The following is a 25,098-nucleotide window of genomic DNA, read 5'->3' as shown; positions in this document are numbered from 1 at the left end:
ATTCATATTCATACAAAGATTTTTCTACGTACGCGTAACGAAGAATGTAACAGGTCGAATACTGGATTTATTTTTAAAGGAAAATCGTATTAAAAAGTCGAGAAAATCTTTATATTTTAAACATAACTATAAGTTTAATGTATATAATACTAGTTTAGATCCTTTTCATGTGTAATACCAAAAAAAGAAGTACGTCACATCCGGTTTCATACGAAAATGGGTCGAAAAAAATATAATTGGACAGTTGTAGGAAATTAACTCTGCATTTCATTGTTAAAAAAAAGATCTGAGTCGTAAACATATATCTTGGATGATTCAAAGCACTATTCTTTTTTTATTTAGTGTTTTTATAAAATATTTGGAAACTTCCAGTGATTGTTTTTATCATGTATGCAATGAAATTTTATGTGAAATTTTGACGGTAGTACTAGACAGAATAAACTTTACTCATTCCAAGTATTTCTTTATTTGAAACAAAGATAACTTCTGCACAATTTTGTAAAAAATGCCAAATTAGCAAAGACGAATAGGGGAAAAACAATGGTGGTACATGTATTACTCCTTTTAACTTCCAAGAGATTCCTCCGTAAAATTATTGAAATATTCAAAGCATTTTAATTGCCTTTTCACATATTAGAATATAACATGACCTTTTAGGGATGAATTAACACAATTTTTATTTCTATGAATAGATTGTTTACATTATATTTTTTTCATTTAAAAACACATTTCATGGGATTTCAGATCACTGTCGATCTATTTTTAGCGGTCATTTTAAATGTACTTCGTAAATTATCAAACGCTTTCCTATCGAAGTTAAAAGAATGCATCGATTACATTTCAAAACGATCTGAAGAGTGATTTAGATGCGATTGTAACTTGGGATTTCTGGTACAAATGTGACAAATGTGGGAAAAACAAACATAACTTGATGTTCAAAATAATATAACAAATAGTTTCAAGTATCAGTCATTTACAAGTATTATCATTTTTTTATTTGCGTATTCATTAACGCTAATTGATTTTATAAGGTTTATTTTCGGAAGAACTATAAGTTTCCGGTGTAATTAACATTATATAGCATTTTACAATACCAACCATAACAAGAACACTCATACCCGGAAAATGTGTCATGTGCACGGATTTCAGTAAGGCATCGCCATACAACTTGAAAAGGAGAGGGGAAATGGGGGTCAGTATTTTTTTCCTCGCGATAAACAATTTTTGTCGACTATATTAAAAAAGTTTTTTTGTTGAAACCCAATTTATAAATAGTGCGATGTTTTTAAGTTAGGAAGACCAAGTTTTTTTTTACAATACTCAACCTCTAACCTCTAGTTTAAAAAGAAAAGAAAAACAACACTTTACAAATTTCATGCATCAGAAGCTCATTTCTGGATTTACCTTCATCAGGAACGCTCAAAGCCGAATATTTGAAAGCCACAGATGTATAAGAACCAAAACAGTTGAAGGGATATATGACAAAAAAACACATAAGGACATAAGTATAATAGCCAAATTCATCTAAGGACTTCTTCATATATATGTTAGTAGTTAATACTCATTAACTTATACATTTTTTGTATTAGGTGTTATGTAGTAAAATTAAGTATAGTTTTGAATCGCTTGTAAGTCTGTTTTAACCTGCACCAAAGGTATCTTAACTGTTAACCATAGGGTTAACAACCTGCGCAATGAAACACCCAGTCTGGTAAAATAAGATAAAGTCATATGAATCTAGCTGCTTCACTTCACCAATATTATTTTTCAATATTGTAAACACATTTACAACTAACCAGTTTTAAGAAATTGTGTAAACACAGAAATGATTTTGGTCGTAAGACCACATCGAATTGTTGCCTTATAAATAACATGTCTTACATTTTTTCTGTATCACTTACGGAGTCCATAATGAAAAAAATCATTTAAAATGAGAGAAAATAACAAAGGGCCAATCATAAACCACAAGTCGAAGATTAAAAAGAGACAACATTAAGACAAAATGAAACCGAGAAGAAGAAAATATCAACACCAAACACCTTAAATAAAATAAATATTGAGCAACCCGAATCTGCAAACAACCGGATGTATAAGGGTGGGGTGTAAGGCTCTCCATAAGGATAACAAGTTACTGATGAACAGAACCACATTTGAATGAATGTTAATAATATACCTCAATTTATCAAAATATTACATACATTGATAAAACCTGAATGTCATTTTTACAGATCATGCATACAATTGTGAAAATTTTCATATTATGCATCGGAGGTAACCCAAACACCAACCGAAGGATTTAGAGGCTTAACAATATAAAGCTTTAATTGAAATTTTACTCAATTTTTCGGGAGTTACGAATGTCCCTTCTACTTATTCTGAGATAAATACTATAGAAATGATCATAATTTATCCAAATTACAGCTTAAGATATTCAATAAGCATTACTGATTTGACTACATGTTTATAATTACAACATTTGTGTTAGTTGTTTTGTAGTTCTGTTTTTATAATGTCGGTTTAGACCAAGACTTCTAGGTTGACATACTATCACCCAGGAAGACTCAATACTGTTGATATTATGAAAAATGCAAGAACATTTTGACAAATAAATCAATTAGTAGAATAAATACAGGAAATTTGGTCCTACATATTTATCCCTATAAATAACTCGTAAAGCACAATCAACGCATATGTCCACCCTCCTAATCTCTCAAAGAACGAATTGGGTTTTTATTTGTTGTTAGGCAAAATATTACAATGTCATGCTGTGTATATCGACTGTAGCACCATTATATATATACATATATTTGCAGATATATCCTTATACATTCTAACTAATATTTCATTTTTTTTCTATGTATTTACAGATGAGAAAGAAAAATTCCATTTCACACAACGATTCAACAAATACCGATAACTCGACTAGACGGTCGCTTACAGAAACAAAGATTGCGTTCGCCAACGTAACAGTGGTTGTATCTGCAGTATTCTGTATTTGTTATATTCCTTTTTTGGTAAGTACCAAGTAAAGACTAAAAGAGTACCAAATCAGTTATATTGATCGAAAATGACCGAGACAACCTGCAACAGATGAAAATAATGCGCACTCAAGCAGTTAACCGGACTAAATATAGAGTAATCATACTCCAGGGGATTTTTTTTTTTAAATTTCTATAACTGACTTTTGGGTATTATGTCTGATTTTGAGGTACACGCAATATCCAACAGCAAAGGAAAGGTATAAACTATAAACGTAGCTTTTATTAGGTAGGATGTATCAAAACCGTGAATGGGTTATAAAAATGTTGTCAATACACGAGGATAAGAACATCTTTGTCTATATGCAACCTCTATTTTAGCCCAAAAATATGAATAGTAACCAGAATCGTCTGAAAATTGTAAAACATAAATATAAAACCGATGTTAATCGTATTCAAAGTATGAAAATGAAAATAACTTTATAAATTGTTCACGTCCGGAGAGTTTTCCGGATTTACCATCATCAGGAGCGTTCAAAGTCAAACATTTGAAACCCTGATGGACAAGTACAGAAAAAAAATTGGGAGCGATATGAGCAAAAGTGACCTAAAAGTAATAGCCAAATCCATTTAAGGTTAACTTCGCCTGAGGGAGTTGGAAGTGCACTTGTTTATTTTGGAAGAAATACACTAAATTTCCGTTACAGATCAATTCCGACGAAATAAACACACCATAGTAATAAAGAAAATTCTACACGCTAGACTGAAAAGGCACTTACATAGTATTCATTTACATGTTCACGAACATAACTATACACTGTCTTTAATTTAGCTCTGAAGAGACTCAAGTAAATTCAAAATGACGGTCTGCAGTTACAGATTTCTATCATATAAACGTATATGCTATCGATTTCATGCTTTAACATAAACATGACATCAGTGGCGTAATAGGATTTGAAAGTCACAAGAAAAAAAATTGTCAAAAAGTATGGGGTCGCAGGCGGAGAAAAACATACTTTTGCCCCTTGCATAACAATAAGTTGATGAAAGATTTAGTCAAAACCACGGATAAAGAAAAAAGACAAAAAGACAAACTACTGTCTACAAAACACTATAGAAAAATCTAAAGAACACGAACCTCACGCAAATCTGGAGTTAACTGTTGTTTTCCTGAATGTTAAGGCTTTCATTGAAAATGTATCAATTGACGCGTATCGAAGCATGAAGGATGGTATAACTTGATTTTGTATTTGCTTTTGTGATATAAGTTTATATGTTTGCTATTATTTTGTTTAGATTATATATTTTTTTATGGGAAATTGTAGGTTCGATTGCTGTATGACGTCATTGTAACAAATGTGAAGACGCAGGATGATTTATATCATTCGATCACGATGTCGTTATTATTTTTGGCACCATTATTGAATCCAGTCGTCTACGTTATTTGTAATAAACGTTACCGTTCCTTTATAGCTAATTCTCTCAGAAGGAGAATTTCTAATTTGTGCTGGAAACGGTCAAATAAAATAGATTTAACTGACAATAATTCATCATTAGTTTCAAATTCAAAGAAGATTACGACGACGTCTGTGTTATAAGAAAAAAAAAAAAAAACCCAAAAAAACAAAACAGGAAAGTTAATATTTAAAGAGTACTGTATGCATTTCATTATATGAAATATTTGAAACAATTGTCACATTAAACCTAGAGATATCTGAACATATTTTAATAATGTCAATTGTTTTAATTTTTGTTATTTTTGTGCCTGGTACCTATATTTTGTGTTAAGCCCATTGCTACTGATTGTTATTGTTTGTTTTTATGTTGTGCTGTAACATCATTGTCCCAGGTTAAGGGGAAGGTTGAGAGCGCACACACATGTTTATCCTCGGCACATTCTTTAGGTGGCACTTCTGAAAATATAGACAATGCAATTTCCCATAGAAACTCCTTCTACGGCTAAAACTGTGCCACTTTTTTTATGAAGTTCCGTAAAAAACATATCCTAGAATGGAAAGTTCATATTATGTGCTACAATTTTTTTCAAAGGTCAAAATATAGGACTGTGCGGAATATTTTCAACATTTATGTGCCCCGAACTTCTAAGAGTTTAAACTTATACTAAAATTATGTACTCCCGCTGCCTTCACTCTTGGTCCTCCTCAGAATTCAATTTCGCCGCTATTCATGTGTATTTATACTTGTAATATTCCCAAGTTATGTCTCTATGGGATGAAACATAGGGATCATATCTGGGAACCAGTACGTAAACAAAACAAAATATCTATGAATATTATATATCTCCCCAAAAGAGGCGTGGTTTGTGAAACAGCTGTATTTACAAAGTGCAACCTTTATGTGTCTGTCCCAGGTCGGGAACCTGTAGTTCAGATGTTGTCGTTGGTTCATGTCTGTCGTACTTGTTTTTCGTATATTGTTTTGTCGTTAGTTTTCTCAGATGAAATAGTTTCGCACTTTTCATGTTTGGGTCTTTTATAGACGAATATACGGTATGGGATTTTTCTCATTGTTGAAGGCGACACGATTGCCTATAATTGCCTACATACACTTCATTACACTTGTAATGATACAAATTGGCAGCATTATTGGAGGAGTTTGGGGGTCGAAAAAGAATATTTTGTTTGTACTTGAAAAAAAATCGCCGGTATCAAGGATTTTCCACAGGTAAACACTAGATATACTCGTCTATAAATATGTTGAATCTGTTCTTGTTTAGAAGAGATATGATTTTGCAATCAAAACTGTATTTTTTACGAATATATAAATAACAGTTTTAGTCAACTTCAATCGTTTTAATAATTTTGGAAAACTTTTAATAAATTTTTGAACACCGGTATACTACTTTTGAACTACTGTTGCCTTTTTTGTCAGTCTTCAACAATAGATTTGCAAGAATTATAGTTTTAACAAATTAATCAATATACCTGATTAAAATACTATTCCTTACGGGAATGGAATGGTAAAAATCACATTCAACATGGTTTAAAACAGATACTGCTATGTTCATTAGAAAATGAAAACAAATCATAACAATGAATCATAATGCAGCTTTGATATGCATATGCAAGATAATGATAATCCCTTTCTTCATGAATAAGTATGAGCGTTAGCATGAAAAAAGGGATGATTATTCTCTTATAAACTAAGAATATTGTTAAGTGCTCAAGGCTCAAATCATTTCTTGATTGGTTTTAATCACGAATTCGTTTCATTGTCAGTACACTTTTGATAACTAATGCATGACTTCATTTTTTAACATTTCATTTATGGATTAGTCTTATAAATAATGTAAGGACTTTCTAATAATTTCGGATAACTTTTAATAAATCGTGTTTTCGGCATTAGATGCTAAAACATTACGATGCAATAGTAGAAAATTTATAAGCTTCATAATAAATTACAGTCAGGATTCTACTTCTTCAAAATTATCTGAGACTCTCTGTTTTCGATGAGATTATTGCCCATTTTTATGATTTTTTTTCACAAAAAAATGTCACCGGACAGAGATGCAAATTAATGCTTTAAAAATATCATTCTTTTATCTTTCTGTGGAATTTGTTTCGGCAGAAATTATGCTTATGCACAAAAAAGAGCCACATGTAATTATACCTACCACAATCGACTGTTTTGTAAAAAAAATGTCTTAAATTTAAAATGTGACAGATATACCGAAGTACAATAACACAATTTTAATAAAAACACGTATATGAGATGCGAAAAATCCTAGATTATGCACCTACATTAAACTTTTAAAGCCCATATAAACAGATGTAAACAATATAGAGAGTTCTTTTTTTTGTCTAATTTCAACTGAATATCATGATCAGCCTGTTATGAAAAAAGTTATCCAGGAATTATCAGTTCAAATTACAGTTCAAATCAATAAATTCAAAATCTGGGTTACAACTGAATGTTATTCAACAGCAAGTATTTTATTCTTCCAGCTCTTTACATCTAATACTTCATAATTGACTAAAATTTAAATGTTCAAATAAAATGCATTTTATATGAAATTTAAAAGTTAATTCAATTTCCTTTTTTGATTGTATTGTAATATTGGAAATTACTATTCTTACCAACTGCAGATACAGCAATCTGAGTTTTTGGTAAGCGTATTCGTTAATAAAGATTTGGCTAATATTTATGTTTTTGTTTTTACTTTATTTTATTAGGTTGAAATTTTTTATTCTAGATAACATTTACGGTACCAATTTAAATGCACAAGAAAACTGCAAACGTATTTTTTTTATTAATTAAAATTCAACTTTTGGTCAATTTCAATCGTAAATTCTGTAAAGTTGATAAAGTGCTTCGGGGCAGCTGAAACTCATTTATAGAAATTCTTTGTTTTGAACTGTAAGTAAGCCTTAAACAATATGATAAGCTAAGCTCTTACTAAGAACATGATTTAATTTATTTTTCACAATTAAGGAACGTCAAATTTGAAATTCTAGGTCGAGAGCACTTTGCTTTATTCTAGAGATAGCTAATATGATTGATACCCATTGTATTTATTGAATTCTTGATTCTAATGGGTTTGAAGCTCTTAAAAAAAATGTCACCCCAAACTTATACAACAATACTTTTTGTGTGCCCGAAGATTCATAGATTTGTTAGTGCTATGAAAATAAATTAAATGCAAGCAGTTTTTATTATTGGTTTATTTGTTTTACTGACAAAAACTAGTTGGAACTATTTTAGTCTACACATTTGTTTTTCTTCTAAAAATCTTGTTTAAGCGACTAATACCTTTCACAGAATCAAAACGTCACTAGTGAAATAAGAACTGATACATAATAACGATCACCAAATCAATGACGGCGACAGAAGAACTTGTGAAAATGTATTTTAAGTCGTCGTTCCTCATTTTGAGTAGTTTAAAACTGACACCACAATACCGGGAGCATGCCCTGGCTTACTAAATCATCTGTTACATGTAAACGGCATAGGATTGGTCAGATGGTACGTTTTTTTCTCTAAATTGGAAGTTTACTAAGGGAAACTGATGTCATTGAATTCATCATAGATCTAAGTTTTCAATTATTCATTAGGACCAGTTGACAAAAAGTTAACATTTGCATGGATAAACCACGTGTTATTTAATAGTAAACGAACTATTATGTGGCACATTGACAAAAAGTTAACATTTACATGGATACACCACGTGTTAATTAATAGCAAACAAACTTCAGTTTAACACGTTTGTCGATTACATCTTCTGCTAACGGATCAAAGGCGTAGCCATTCTTTTCTGCATTCTCAAGCGTATCTTCGAATATTTTTGGTTCCGTTTTTGTGGCATCTATTACACCAGTACAAGGTTCATAAATATCTCCCTCCTTGCTCAGACATAATGTAGTACATACATTTCCAAGTTTGTTGGTGACGCTAACATATGTCTGGCTAGGCCCAAACTCTGGATTTTTGATAGCAACAAATACATATGTCCATACTGGAATGGTGATATCGCACTTGATATAGTCCGTATATAAACCGCTGTATGTTATCCCTTTTGACTTGACAATAGCAACAGCATCTTTACATATACTTACATCTGCATATTTTTTTTCGCAACCTATAATAGAATTATTTATTAATTCCCTTTTGATCGAGTCATGGAAAACTATCTTAATCGGCGCAAATACCCATTTTTTAACATTCCCTTTTCGTGACAAAATTTTAGAATCTCTTTGTGGTCTGGAAAGATAATTCGGGTATTTCCGGGTGATATCGTTTTTTTCCGTGACGTCTGCGAGCTTTGTGACACTGACGCAAACATCCTTGTGACACTTTGCAAATACCGAATTAAAACAATTGTTGTCACATGTAGGATAATCTTCATATCGATAAATGTTCTTGGTAAAATAATTGCTGTAGCCATCAATGTTTTTCAGCGGGGTCAAACGATACATATACTTTTCTGGCATTTGCATGCTGCTAACAAACCTTGTGACATAATCATCTTGAGGGTCTTTACCTTTATTTCTCATATTTTGACAAAATTTCTCCCATACAGAATCTGTAAACGAGTGGTGAATCCAAAATGCAGGTTCCTGAGAACTGGTATTGAAATCGTTCATTTGCCCACCTATTGCTGCGTGAATAGAATTGTGAATTTCTTCAAATACGAAACCTTCCTCTGCCGTCGGCTCACTAATGGCAGAGTGACTTTCTTGAGCAAGAATCTTCTTTATCCATTCATGCGTGATAAAACTTCCTTTAGCACCAAGGTCTCTTTTAAGCGGTACACCCCGGATTGTTTTCCAATAGGCAAAAGGTCCTTTTTTTACTATTCCCCAAGGATTTCCTAAGAACTTGTCGGTAAACATAACAGTGTGTGGAGGTATTTTCATGACGTCATCTAATCTAGAATCCCAGTAACACAAGGTTACATTCGGGTTCTTTTTTCTTAACAGTTCTTCAAATCTATAAAAAATAGCAATATTGATTACGGAAAATTAAAAAAGCCTTTTGCATTCTTTCTTTTCTTTATTGGGATTGAAAAAGAAAGCTGTAAGTTGTAAACAAAATAATATTTTTAAAACATTGTATAAATTGTTAATTATGAAAGATCAAATACTAGCAAGAAAAATGATAAGAAATGTAGATAAAAGAATAACACATTTAGAATTTTACACGAATAAAACTTTCTTATAACACACTATGATGAATACTGACATTTGGTGATTGATTGATTAAATATTGATTGCTTGTCCGGAGTCAAATGTTTCAAACAGATTCGGGACAAGAACTAAGCAACAATTAATACATACGTAGAAGAAGGTCGAAAGAGATGAAAAGGTAAAACAAGACTGTCACCGTAAAAAGTGAATATGTTGGAAAGGCGCCTACGCTTTGTCCTGTAAGAAGGCATTTACGATTACTAGAAGATTTGTTGCAAGAGTCTTTAACATGCAAAGAGTGTGAGCATCCCTCTACACTAGATGTCTTCATTCCGACCAGACATTACTACGTATTTATACACCTGTAGCATTTCATTTTCTATCTTTCATCAACTTTGTTTGTCGAAATTGTTATATAAACCTCATGAATAATTTGCCCTATTTATACATTTTTCCTGCTAAATGTTATGAATCAGTACACATATAATTTCTTTTCGCTGTCCATTTTATTTTTAAAAGTACGAAAAATCGGGTATGAAGAATACATATGTTTGAATATAGTCATAAATACTGACCGCAAGATATAATATCGGTGCCATCCAAAGAAATTTGGGCCATAGTGAACAGAATACACTGCTCGTAATGTGTGGAAGTCTGCAAACCAATCATATACATTCGGTTCTTTACTCTGTGGATGAACAAAAGTTGGCTTTCCATTGAATATTTCAAATAATCATTTTGTCATATTGCTTGCAGTGAAAAGAATGTGGTATTTGTTCACCTACTATTCAAGTTCAGTATTGATTGTAGAGTGAAAGCTGTTAAAACCAACCCTCTACGGGACTTAAGATTTTGTTCGGTTTTAGCAGACGTTTGGTTTTATCAGGTTCACGACACATACAATTTGATATTTCTGGACTTAAGAACTTGTATGTCTAAGACAGGTTTTTGTTCTTTGAAAGATTCGGTTTAGACAGGTTTCACTGGACATCACAAAAGAGAGGTACCAAAATGACACTCAAACTCATAAGTCGAAAGTAAACTGACACGCCATGGTACAAGTTAAACATCTTCGTCGGTAACAATGTCACAATTACAAAACATTCATTTATTTTTTTTAAATCCTCTTGCCCTAACCAAAACCAATCAATATCAAATGATCATCTTATCGCAACTAAAAACTTACCGTGTCTTTTTTAAGAGCATTTATAGCGTCCCAAAGCTCATTGCGTTCCATTTGTGACAGCGCTCTACATTCACGGCGTACTCGTTTAAATGGATGCCAATAACAATCTTGCTGCAATATTAGCTTCATGGCTTCTTTCTTCAAAGGTATCCGATCTGTTATGTTATCAAACACATCCAAAATGCATTGATGTCTAGCTGTAGATAACTTGTTGGTACATTCAGCAAACTGAGATGGTAATTCCACATTCACAATATTCGACAAAACGAGCTCTCCAGTATTGAAAAGCAGAAGTGTAAGGAGACAAAACACCAGCATTTTCTAAAAACAGAACATTATTAAAAAGGTAAATCATTTTTTACTGATCTGAATTGATATTATAGTAAAGCATATGTTTTGTCATGAATTAATTTACCAACAGTCTTTTGGGTAGAAAAAAAAGTACCATTTTTTTCAGAAACCGAAAAACAAACAAACAACCAAACACACAAACAGACAAACAAAAAAACAAACAAACAAAAAAACAAACAAACAATTAAAAGTATTGGCATTATGGTAACATAAATCCAGATATTTTTGTTCCGACTAACTTGTATGTTTTCTTTTCCAAATTCAAATGGCAGTGCATTTCCTTTGTTACGTGTTGTAGCTCCTACAACATGTGTAAATACAACTAGGGGTTACACGTATTACTACTTATGATAGAATTTGAAATGCAAACAATGAAAAACAAGGCGGTAAATCAGAATAAACATTTGCATTTGTCAAAAACAATAAAAGTTATTTTTCAACATGGTAAATAATGAGGTTTGTCTTTAATGCTTTTTTTAATAGAGAATATAAGAATCAAAAGATGTGGTATGATTGCCAATGAGACAACTCTCCAACAGAGACAAAAATGACGTAGAAGGTTAACAACTATAGGTCGCCGTACATCCTTCAACAATGAGCAAAACCATTACCGCATAGCAAGCTATAAAAGGCCCTGAAATGACAAATATAAACAATTCAAACGAGAAAACTAACGACCTGATCTATGTACAAACAATAAACGAAATTGCTGAGCTCACTTTAGGTTGGTTTGTTGAACATCTTGATGATCCAGCTAAGTATCGTTCAAACCTGTGTTCATATTTCCTATTACCGGTACACATATACAGTTAATTCAGAGACACATGCTAAACATAAATTAATTATAAATTAACATTTATATTTGTCATCTGATTCATTTGAACAATATAAATATAAAATATCCGTTTGTATGTTTCTACCTTAATATGAATTTTAGTCAAAAACATAATTCATTTTTGCTTAAAATTATCTTCACAAGTATAAATGTTTGATGACGTGCACTTTTTACATTTTTCGTTTACAATGATTATACAGTTAAATCAGACATATGCTATGTATACATATGTTTACATTGGTATTCGTCATATTTTTCATTTAAACAACAATATGAATATTCATGTTTTTGTTTTATATCGTAAATTCAGTTACAATAGGAATGATGATGATAGAAAAAAAATATTTCATCACATAATAATGTAGAATATTCACCACTTTTCGTTAAATATTGACTTCTAGATGTGTCTTTTGATTTTTCGTTCTTTTTTCTGCTGTCTTATTGACGAATTCTCCACATCTCCGTTAATATATATCTGGTGATGTCTTTCCAGAAACATTTTTTACGCTAGATTTTAATCAGTGCAGAAAGACGTTGGAAAAATGTTCATTTCAAAGTATTATTGATTGTTACTTAAAAAAGGTTAGTCTCCCTCAGATTAAGATATAAAAACTGACTGCCTTATTGAGGTCATGTTGTTTATCATGCATCCTATATGTTTCATTCATTGCTGGCGTAACTTTAAACGTGATGTCTATGATGAGCTTTACAGCTAGTCTTAATTGTATTAAAATGCAATGTAAAAATCATTTGAAACTCTAAAGGTATCTATAACTCAGAGGCAAGAGCTGCCGTATCTTTGACATTTTGGTTTTTACTATTCTTTAACTTCGTTGCGTACTTTTGTATATAACTTTATTTTCAGGCCACTGTTGAGTCGTTTTCAGACGAATCATGTGTCTTGAATACTTAATTTTAAGTTTGTTATCTTTTCCTCGGTTTAGAAATCACCAAATTAGACTGATCACTGGATGTGTACTTGTATGGCCAACACAAAGAGTGCCACATGTTGAACAAGAACGGCTAACCCATATAAAGTACATGAGGTCAATACTGACTTTTAATGGGGTTTGTGTTGCTCACTGTTAAGTTTTTTTTTATGTATTTTGTTTTGGAATTGTTCGTCTTTTCGTCGTTTTTCGCTTGCCATTGCGTTGTCAGTATATTCTTTGATTTATTCGAGTTCTAATTTGGCCAGCCGGTTTTTTAACCTGCTGGAAATAAGGTAACAGTCCGAAGACATGTCACACTACCCGGACACACTCCGAGCCAACCAGTCTTAAGTCTGCACAACTCCTGAATGCCCCTTCTTTAGCAGAGAAACAGCAAATTGTTTTAAAATCTTTCGTTTGACTCGGCCGGGTATCAATCTCGCGAACTCCAGTACGCTATGAAAAGTCATTCAAGTGAATCAAAGTAAGAAAATCATATAACTGGGCTGATTAATTAATACATACCTAATATATCATTAAAAGAGTTGAATATTTGAATCATATGAGCTTCCAAATTTTGTTTTGAATGATGTCTTGTTATTTTAAGTGTTTTATTTCGTGTTTGTTTTTTTCAATGTGTATTTTTTTTATTGGTGGTCTTTTAGTTTTTCTTTTGTCCTATTTTCAAATTTATGCATTTAGTCGAGTGTTTTGATTAGAAAAGCTGCTAGAACCGATGAATATGAGTTAAGTAATGTTTTAGAGTTCGGCCAATCAGATATTGCATGACATGTAGTACCCTGCTATGAGCCATCAAAGCATTGTAACAAAAGTTACACACTCGTTGTCAATAGTGGAGAAGGAAGTGCGAAACATTCTCGAAAGTCACAAGGGATTATTGGAGAAGTAATTTCAAATAGGTGTTATGTATTGAGATTTGTGGAATATTCTTGTTTCTTCGTTATTTCCTTTTCATTATGGACTTTTTAACATCATAAATGAAGCATATAAATGTTTTCTATATTTGATTGTGGGGCCATTTCAAAATATTTGTTTAAACATAATGAATAAACTGACCATAGATATGAACATGATGAAGTTTCACTCAAGTTATTGCACATTATAATTTTGATTAGTTATTGAGAAGAAATCATACTTACAATCAATTATTTGCCTCAAAATCTGATAAATTATCTTGTCTTTATACAATGAACAAGTCTGAATAATAACTATTTAAGATACGACTATAATTATAAATAAACATGTGTTGTCCTTTTTCAGTATTCAAAATCAATAATCAGATGTTACTGTTATTAATATACTTTTGTTATAAAATATTTTTACATAGAGACATATTTTAACACTTTGAGAAGTAGTATAAAACCCTATTGATATTAAAAAGGCATATAAATGCTGTCACATGAACTCTCCCCTCCCCCCTTAAAAAAATCCCCTAATCAAAAACATACTTATCAAGGAAGGACAGCCCATTTGGTGGAGAGCTTTCTGTATAACACTGAAGTCCTGTGATCTTCTGATTGGTGGATAATGTTTGTAATACATATTTTTTGATAAATGGATCAAAACAAGGGTTAAAAAAATAAAAAAAATGAAAGTTGAATGCATTTAATTTTTGTTTTTACTATAGGGTTGAAAAGTAATAAGATTTGTGTAGGAATTTAGTGCGAATCTACAATGTTTGTAAACAATGCCATGTGAATGGCTAATAAATGCCGCATAACCCTATTGTTTTATCATTGCAAATGCAGATGGGGCTACATTTGTACTTTAATAAATGATATATAAAAGCTTCTGATTTCCAAAGCCTAACCAGATATAGATTTATTTCAAGATTAACATTGAAGTCAATGGAAGATTTTTAAAAGAATTTACCTCTACAACGATAAACAGTAAATACTATATAACCTAAATGAAGAATATAAGTACACTAATAAATGAAACAGATAGACCAAATCTCCAACACATCGGCGAGTACAACAAACCACACCAACCACGAACACCTGACTTCTCTTTACACTTAAAAATAAGCTGGTAGATAGAGGTTTGATTTTGAAGGAATATATATACAAGAAATTGGGGGTTTACCAACAAAAAAATTCAAAACATCTACAAAATGGAATATTGTACCGTTCATGTCGCACATCACTATTCTTTTAGAAGCATATCCATGGAATCTCTGTTGTAAATACTTAAGCTACGTCTTTATTATAATTTTATAATTATACAAGCGTTGTTCCGTTTTTAATTGTATAACTGTCAAGATTGTTATGGTTAAATGAGAATAGATTGATATAATTCATTTAGCCATCATCATAATCATACTGATGAAAGATATCTGTTATCCGAAATATTTATAGATTATTTTATGTTTCCTTTTTTTTAATATAGTAGGGGTAAATTCATTAAAAAATCTTGCATTAACTTTAATGCAAACCTACGTCTTGAATTAAATCTTTACATGGCATAGCTTTAGAAATAATTTAATTTAATCTCCCGAGAGTGGTTGGTGAGCGCACTTGATCAATCCGGGTTAGCATATAAAAAAATCCTAGGAACTTTATTCTTTGGATCTGCGTCACGTGACTGGCCCTTTTAATTAAATTACTTCCAATAGTTGAGGATTTAAAATTATAAATCATATAAAACATGTGCATTATCAAGTCTTACTCGTCCGAGATATCAAACTGACGTGCCAAAAGTGCCTTTGGCGGATATTTCCAAATATTTTGTGTAATCCTGAGGAAAACTGTTTCAAATTTGAATATTTACGAAATAGGAAAGATGAAATTATCTTGTTTTTTTTCAAAGAACCCATGCAAAAGGCAACCTACAACGTATTTCCCTGTATGCAGCCAAATAATGAACCCTTTCTTGTATATTTATTTTTATTTTAAATCTAGCCTTTCTTTCACAAATAAAGGTTATTTTATATAACAATTTCACTACGATTAAGCGTCTGATTTTCAAACTAAAAAGGATAAAGGTTTGGTAAGTTGACATAGCCAATTTGTACACAAACAAATTGCAAAAACATGTACAAATCATCAATATGTGCCGACTAATAAATATTATTGTTCATGCGACTTATGCATTGGCATGTTTGTTTATTTAGGTTAGGGGCATGAATAATCCTATTGAAATGGCTGTTGTCCTGATAAATCAATATGGCCAAAATCCAAATTAGCAAGGTACTCAAACTACGCAATATGGCACATGTAACGCTGAACGAGGTAGGCGTACCGGTCTAATTAGAGCAGTTGCACTTGCAAATCATGCCTTATCTTTGACCGAATATAATGGGTATAAAAGGTATAAAACACATGTAACTGTATAAATGAATATCGGCACTGGAATGAGAGGTTCGCAAAGATCTGCGCCATTGAGGACGTCAAATTTGGCGGAAAAAGTGTAATGATGTGGGTGCCATAACTTCTCTAGAAACATTCAACTACTGTTCAGCTAGTGCTACTGTTGATTTTTTAACCAATCAGAAAAGCGCGCCCATGGACCACTTTACCAGATTTGAACCAAATAGATTATTTGTTGGATGACTTTATAATCGTGCGCGCAGACGACATCCAGCACCGCAGATTCTGCAAGAACTGCATCAGGCTATTGAGTAAGAATAGGGGAAAAATCGGTAAGACCGTATTCGTCGATTGATCAAGTATATGCCAAACGGGTCCGTACAGTGTTACAGGCTAAAGGTAGGCAAACATATATTGACGTTTAAGGGATGTCAACTGAACGCAAAGGACACTATGGACTGAATTGTGATAAAGTTTGACATTTTCATGAATTTTTAAGACTGAACAACCAATTTGCCAAAATTCAGAGTAATGTGATGCATGTGTCTGTATTTTAAATAATGTTGTAAATATGAAATAATTTATATGTTTTCACACGATGCATTTTTTTTGGAGGATGATTATTACATACATGTATAAAGACAATGGAAAAGCAAAGTTAATATTACAAAAATTGTTAAAACCAACATTAAAAAAAAATGGAAAAGAATCAAAATGTAAAAATTACCGTTTCAAAGAATATTTACAGTTACTGCAGCCTCGATATTTTTTTAATTTTTTCAAGCGATTGATTACTTTCAAAGAGCTCACTTCTCTAAAGAAAACAATATGATAGTAGCTTCTGTTCCTCTGACGTCATGAAGTCCTAATATCCATTCGATATTTGCGATACTTATGATGAGTTAACACGTCGAAGATTGCATGGTAAATGATTTTTTTTAATATTATGTTTTCAAAATATGCCTTTGCAATTTATCTGTAGATCAGAATAATTAGTTGTACAATGTATGTTAATTTGAGGGTAACATAGCAAAATTTTTATTGTTTGCTAATTTTTTTGCAGTTACAAGCGATAAAGTTTGCATGGTATTTTCAAAAACCCGATTAAATCTAAATAGGAAATAAAAGTAAGGGGAAAGGGAAACACTCAATTCACAAATAGTATTGTTGTTTTCAAAACTGAAATAACGGAACTTATCGGCGACATTTTAAAAATATTAAAGCAATATATATACATATACACACATTTTTAGTATCAGTTACGGATGGTCTGAGTCTATTGTTTGTAAGTATATAAATGGAATTGCGTTATTATTATTTAAAAAAATATATCGAGAACGTCATACTTTTAACCTATATATATTACATTGGCACTCACGACTTTCGTGCTTTGAATAAACAAAAGTTAAAAGATAAGTGATCTTCTGCAAATAAAAGGTAATGAAATGTATTGTAAATTCATTAATTTCAATCTACTACAAAAAAAAGGAGACTTGGAGTTCATTGCAATATAAGACCGTTATTACCGTTATTACAACACATGAAAATAATACCGACAGTTTAATATTCTTCAATTATATACGTCTGGTCGTCTACTCATACGAACATAGAAATTATTCATAGAATAAAATCAACCTCTATTCGGGATATCAGCTCTCCTGGACAGTACAATAGTCTTAAAGTATTTATTAAATTATTTCATATACACTATGGTGCATGTATTTTAACAGTATGTCATAAACCGCTCTATCATCATAACACTAAAAACAAAATCTACAAAAACAGTTTTTTTCTGTTAATAAGCATTTAATTATACAAATTCTGAGTTACGTTCACTATTATCAGTATTTCGAGAATAAATATATCCAAAACAAATTCTTCATCAACTCCGATAAGATATAAGTGGGTGAGTGACTGGGTCCAAAATGACCAAATTGTTTTGTTCGAAAGGCAAACGTCGAATAACACATCAGAAAAAAAATGAATCACAAACGGTACGGTAAATAACGCACAATGAAAATTAGTCTATACAAGAAGGTAGAGGGGAAAAGAAAACAACCGATTAAAAACAACCATAAGTCCAAAGGAGCATAAAAAACATTGGCCAAAATGATTGATTGATTGATTGATTGTTGGTTGCTTAACGTCCAGTGGCAAATATTTCATGCATATTCAGGACGAGAACAAGTTCACAATAAATACAATAGGTAGGTTCTGTAATAGATTAAGGGATTAAGGTCGGAGAAATTTAGACTGCCACGGGAAATGAGGGTATATTGGATAGGGACAGAAATTTAGCCTTGCAACAGGTCACCTACGGACCCCTCAAAGAGTTGTTGCAAGGGTTCTTAACGTGCAAAGAGCGTGGCACTCTTTTTACACGAGGCATCGGATTTAACGTCCCCATTCTGACCGGACGTGGCTGCAAATTTGTACATCCCGCACAGCCAAACGGACGCCCCACTTTAGCACGGGTTTTACTGCCGGTCGGAGGAAGACCAATGGTGACCATACTTCTATACCCCAGTCACCCTTGGGGGCCATTGGCCAAAATAAAAAAGGTTGAAAAACAATCAAAACGCAACAAACCTCAACCAAGAAAACACAAATTTAAGTATTGAATATTTACGGTGCCAATTTTATTGCACCATAAGCGCATTTCGACTCCTTATGTCTCTTTAGTGATGTTCTAGGCTAAGATATATGAAATTCCAAAAAATAACGTTTAAAAGCTGAACAAACCCAAACCCGGACAAGGAATCAGAGCTATGCATAATGGAGATACATTCCTTATTTCAACATTATTTCGAAATTTTATAACATAAAATCTAACATGTTTAGATAAAACAATTTTCGTCTTTGTCGTGCCAGTCCCAAGGTACTGGCAGCTTGGCTGGCCCTACTCTAGTGGCCTAATAGTCTACTAGAGCAGATGTATTAATCCAGTAGTAGTAATACCATTGATGGTGCCAATTATATTGCACCAGATGCACATTTCGACAAAAAATATCTCTTCAGTGAGGCTTGAGGCAAAATATTGGAAATTTCAAAACCTTCTACAGACGTTGGTAAAACAAAAACAAAAACAAAAAACAAGCTCGGACAAGGAGTCAGAGCTTTGCACGAGGAGGATACATTCCTGAATATTAATGGCACGAAAAAAACTCTAAAATAAGAGGAAAAAAGAAAACAAAAGAGAGCTACACGAACCTCCATGATAATAAATACAACGGTGCAGAAGACATTCGCCTCCCTTTGTCTGCTTTGCCAAACACATTCACCGGCTTAATTATCAATCTATCCTTAATCAACCCATTGTAAACGCCATAACATGTATGTAAGAAAATTGGAGTGTTGACTCGAATGGCGAACTCCAAAACAAGCAAGACCGGGTTCGTCGACAGGACTAGCGTCTCCTACTATGCATGCATTCTACCATTTGAATCAACACTCTGTCGACATGTCAAAATCAGGAATAGGACACATTCGTTTAAATCAAAGATCAGAGCGCGAAAAGGGGGAGAAAAAAAAAAAGAAAAGCTTCAAATAACTTCGAAAGGCGTGGTACATCTTTACTAATAATAATTATCAAGTTGAAAAGGAGAGTCTCGAGTGGAGAAGTTTAAAATCGCACTAGAGTTCGATGCAGCTGTAGAATCATTATATGTTAGGAAGCATTTAGACGTTTGTGCTGCCAATCATAATCCACAATTTAGATTTTTTCCAATTAAACAACGTCCCTGATGATGCTACAAAAAATAACTTAACTTTTTTCAATGTTCAAGGATTGTTGCGGTTCCCACTACCAACATTTATAACGGTAACATAGTTTGGACCAAATCCCAAATCTCAAATATAAATTGTAAATAGATTCACTTTCAAATATTGGATCCTTTATGAAAATACCCTCAGACTAAAAAGATTAGAAGGTGTGGCTGTAAATTTTGTCTCTTTTACAAAGGTATTATTCCGTTGGTTTATAACGTTTGATTTTGTCTGTTTTTATGGACTGCCTTCCCCTTTTTGACATTGAAGTTCGGTATTATGGTCATACTTTTTTATTGAACGTGTTTATATCTTTCAATGGTCGTTATTCAGAGAGTAATGAATGGTATTTTTTAAACTCCATTTAAGTCCAAGTAGGAAGTAGTAACAAAAAGGCGGAGGGAAACACTTAGCTAACACATGACAATGTGCATTCGAAACTGAAATTACGGAAATTATATACGACAAAAAAAAATAAAATCATCATACATGATCATCAGTATTTTCACTAGAATAACTTTAGTCATCAGATTGTTTCTTTTAGTATATAAAATGATTATAGGAATTATAAACAAAGTATTGGGCAGTGTAACAGATCACACAAATTAACAACAATCAACTTCTATCCAATAAACATATGCTAACAAAATCAAACAAATCTGCTTAACACACAGTCCAGATTGGCAAACTTTATACAAGCACAACTTGTGGTTCTGTTAAACCACTATTCATTCGACCACCCAATTGCTATAGACCATAAGACGAAAAGGTAACGCCCACAATGATAATGAAAAAAACATGCACAGTCAACCTGCTTGAAGGATTACAAAGAATTAAAGAAAATGTACCATTTAATTGGGAAAGCAGAGTCACAATGTGATCAATATGACAGATAGCTAGATATGATAGTCACAGTTGTTTGAAGACTCTGCCGCCCAGTTATGCAACTATATAAAAACCACCCTCCTATCACGTTTCAAGAAATCATACAATAAAATCTAATTGAACTTTGTAGTGTTTGTGAGAGTCTAGCGAGCATTTGAAATGAAACCACCGGAAGAAAGAATGACTTATGATGATTTTTTTTAACCACTGGGTCGATGCTACTTTCTATGGGTGTTTCGTCCACGAGAATATCATAAGCCCAGAAGTCAGCACTTGACACCAAATTTCATGGATATGGTAGTTTTACTTAATCTTCTGTTTATAAAATGTCGAATTACTCTAATACTAAGGAGAATACTTACATGACTTTCTTTCTTAACAGATTCCCTGATAAAATAAGATTAAGAATAAGTTAATTATATAAGGAGGAAATAGATTAAGATAAAAATCTTTAAAACTTAAACATGTTGCATAAATGTCAACCCTATTTTGATTCCATATGAATCTTTTGTAATAATATTATGATTTATAACTATTTATATTTTTTCAGCACTGCATACAAGATATTCTTATTCGAGGAAAATAAACTGAAATAAACCATTATTTCGAAAAACTGTATATTCAAAAGAATACGTGCGAAACAATAGGATGACAGCAATTTTCAATAAAATTTTGGAAAAAAGTCTGTAAATACAAATTAAACACAACATATCAACGTGTAAAGCCATCAACATATTCAAATAATTTTATAGTATTCCAGGTGAGAAAAAAATATAAAACAAATTATTTGACAGGTTTGTTGTTTTGTGGTCAACTATGAAGGTCACAAGCTTTCAACTTCTCTTGATAGTTGTACATGTTTTGAGAAGAAAGTCCTGTGTTTTAAACAATAATTGTTTGTGTTGGAAAGATGTACATTCTAAATTGCATGTCAATTGCTCGTCTAGAAATATTCGGTCAATTCCGACGTTTCCTACTGAAACATACTATCTGGATTTTAGCTTAAATCCTTTAGGAATAATAAAGAATAGATCATTTGGTAATCTTCAATATCTACAAGAACTGAATTTGTACTTCTGTGGTATAAAGGTTTTAGAACCGGACGCATTCATCGGACTTACAAAATTGCGAAAATTGAATTTACGAACAAACCAACTAACTTTCAACTTCGAGGCCTTTCCTAAAGGAGTCTTCAAACCTTTGAAACTTTTGACATATATGAATATTATAAATACAAACGTTGATTCTTCAGAATTAAATTTTGCAAGCTTTTCGCAATATGTGATGTCCGACCTTTTATCATTAAAAACGTTAATAATTGACCTTTTTCATGACAATTCTGGGGCTTTTATAATTGGAAAAGGTTTTCTGTCATTAAAGCGGTTACGTGTAGTACAATCAGGGCTTTGTTATATGGATTTCAATAACAGAACACTAGAAAATGTACCATACTTGGAATCATTTGATTTATCAAGCTGTACGTTAGCCTCGTATGAAGTTGGAGCACTTAGTGGACGTAAATTTAAATATTTGAATTTCGATGCTGTTTATATGATGAAAAATGAACTTTATTGGGATATGGTTACAGATCTGGGAACAGCAAAAATAGATATATTGGTATTAACAGCTACATTTCACATATATTCTTTTTTACCTGCATCATTTTTCGTGACTTTAAGTCCAAGCGGGTTAACAGAAATATATCTGAATGAAAATAGTGTTATTGAAGCCGGTACAGGGTCAACAGGGGCTGATATTCTGCCTTCAACATTAAACCATTTAGATTTTTCTGGAAATCAGATAAGAGAGATAAGATATTTTATGCAGAATTTGTCATACCTAAACCTAGAAAGAAATAACTTGGGAATATACCTAAAATCAAACAGATATTCAGCTTCCGATGTCAATAATTTAACTGAAGTAAACTTATCTTTCAATAAACTATATTATTTAATGTTTACAGTTTTCTATGGACATGCAAAATTAGAAATATTAAATTTAAGCAACAATTTTTTAATGGATGTCACATTTAATGTGTCAAATTTAAATACGCTCAAAGTGCTCGATATGTCCAATAACAGAATTCAAAGCTTTGGTAGAAAAACAATGGACAGTTTGGACAAATGTTTCGATAAATCTGACATGCAAATAGATATATCAGAAAACGCTCTGCAATGTAGTTGTGATACGCTTCCATTTCTTAAGTGGATAATTCACAAAAGAAAATATTTTAGGCGAATGAAAAAAATGATATGCAAATTTTCCAACGGAACTGAATTAACATTAGCTTCATTTAGAAATACAATATTATTGCTAGAAAAGGGATGTTCTTCATATACTGCACTTCTAATTGGCATATCTCTTTCAATTATAACAACCGTTATAGTTGTGGCGGTTGGTTTAGTATATAGGTATCGATGGAGACTCCGGTATATCTACTATATGACTAGAAGTAAATATAAGCGATACAATAAGGTCGTGAATGAACAAAGTTATAAATACGATGCATTTATATCTTATTCTGATAACGAAAGAACATTTATTATTAAAGATTGTATTCCTATTTTGGAAGGCAAAACTGGTATAAAACTTTGCATTCATCAACGTGACTTTGTGCCGGGCGAAGAAATTACACACAACATTACAAACTCTATTCACGAAAGCAGGAAAACTATTTGTATTATAACAAGATCATTTATTGAGTCATATTACTGTCTGTTTGAATTTAATATGGCTAGAATGGAGAGTATCTATTCACGCGGGGGTCAGAACATTTTATTTCTAGTCTTCTATGAACAACTTCGACCACAAGATTTGCCACTAGTAATGCTGGAACTGGTTCAACAAAATTCTTACATCGAATATCCCAACGATGAACAAGGAAATATTGTATTTTGGGAGAAACTAAAAGATGTCTTGTCATAATTAATATGTACATGTTTTTTTGTGTGAAGAATTTTAAATGGGTTGTCAGAAATCCAGCTTCATCTATAGGTTAAGTAATGTGAGACATGTGTAACTTTTTCTGATCTCAGGAGAGTCCCAATATTCTTTAGACGTAATGAATAACTAATATCTTTTTATAGACCGAAAGATAATACATGTTTTAAGTGAACACAATTAAACATTGTAAAGCATGTTTTACACCATTAGGAATAATAATAGCGTATGTGTTTATTTTTATTATCTCGTTAACACTTAAAAGAGGGACGAAAGATACCATAGGGACATTCAAACTCATAGATCGAAAACAAACTGACAACGACATGGCCAAATAAAAAGACAAACAGACAAATAATAGTACAGATGACACAACATAGAAAACAAAAGTCTAAGCAACACGAACCCCACCAAAAATTGGGGGTGATCTCAGGTGCTCCGGAAGGGTAAGCAGATCATGCTCCACATGTGGCACCCGTCGTGTTGCTTATGTTATTACAAATCCGGTAATAGTCTAATTCGGTAAGTCACATTCGTGAAAAGGGAAGGGTATTGTAGTTACGACATAAGGAACATATCCGATATCATCTGTGAAACGGCTATTCCATAATGGTCAACCAACTCGTGATGGCGTCCGTAAAATTTACGAAGGGATGATTTCAACTTCACCATTTGGAACTCTTGGTTTAATAGCTTCCTTGTGAGCAGCAATCCTCTATCAAGAAAATCATGATAGGAAATACAAGCCCGGGAATATCGTATCAATTGGGAGATATATACTACGTATGCAGGCGCTGCTGGAATGTTGCTACATAAAAATGGAAAGTTCACAATTGGGAACCTGAAATCATCTCTTTTGTCGTAAAGTTTTGTTTTCAACCGACCCTCATTGTCAATTTCTAGATGTAAGTCAAGATATGAGCCAGACTTAACTGTATCTGTAGTATCTAGTGAGACACACAAGTACTGTAATTCTTTTAAATTAGTACTGTACTAACTCGAAGTAAACCGAAGTTAAAATATCACACATAGTTGGCATTAATTATGTTCCTACATCCTATTATGTGATTGCATTGCACAAAATCGATATTATAATCAGGGATACATGGTTTATACAATAATTGAATTCAATTTTTAAGGTTAATTCATTTGCAAATACTATTAATTAGGCACGTTGTGTTTTTTTTGTCTTTTTAGTACGTCTTGTTGTGCCTAGTATCGATCTAATGAGTCACTATGTTCAAAACCTAGTT

General features: G+C 32.2%; 1 protein-coding gene and 1 long non-coding RNA gene across 2 annotated transcripts; both read left to right on the top strand.

Moving 5' to 3' along the window:
• Nucleotides 1-2,867: 2,867 nt before the first annotated feature.
• Nucleotides 2,868-4,721, top strand: LOC127705918 (uncharacterized). Its single transcript, XR_007984113.1, has 2 exons — nucleotides 2,868-3,014; nucleotides 4,304-4,721. It is a non-coding gene; the product is annotated as an uncharacterized LOC127705918 (long non-coding RNA).
• A 12,776-nt stretch (nucleotides 4,722-17,497) lies between these two features.
• LOC127705841 (toll-like receptor 4) lies at nucleotides 17,498-23,834 on the top strand. The gene is made up of 2 exons (XM_052210189.1): nucleotides 17,498-17,540; nucleotides 21,456-23,834. Exon 2 carries the CDS (start codon nucleotides 21,722-21,724, stop codon nucleotides 23,828-23,830), a length of 2,109 nt encoding a protein of 702 aa, XP_052066149.1. The 5' UTR covers nucleotides 17,498-17,540; nucleotides 21,456-21,721; the 3' UTR covers nucleotides 23,831-23,834.
• Nucleotides 23,835-25,098: the final 1,264 nt, after the last annotated feature.

This window comes from Mytilus californianus, unplaced genomic scaffold, assembly GCF_021869535.1.
Source record: "Mytilus californianus isolate M0D057914Y unplaced genomic scaffold, xbMytCali1.0.p SCAF_6, whole genome shotgun sequence".
Taxonomy (NCBI): domain Eukaryota; kingdom Metazoa; phylum Mollusca; class Bivalvia; order Mytilida; family Mytilidae; genus Mytilus; species Mytilus californianus.
This window is presented reverse-complemented; position numbering and strand designations above follow the sequence as displayed.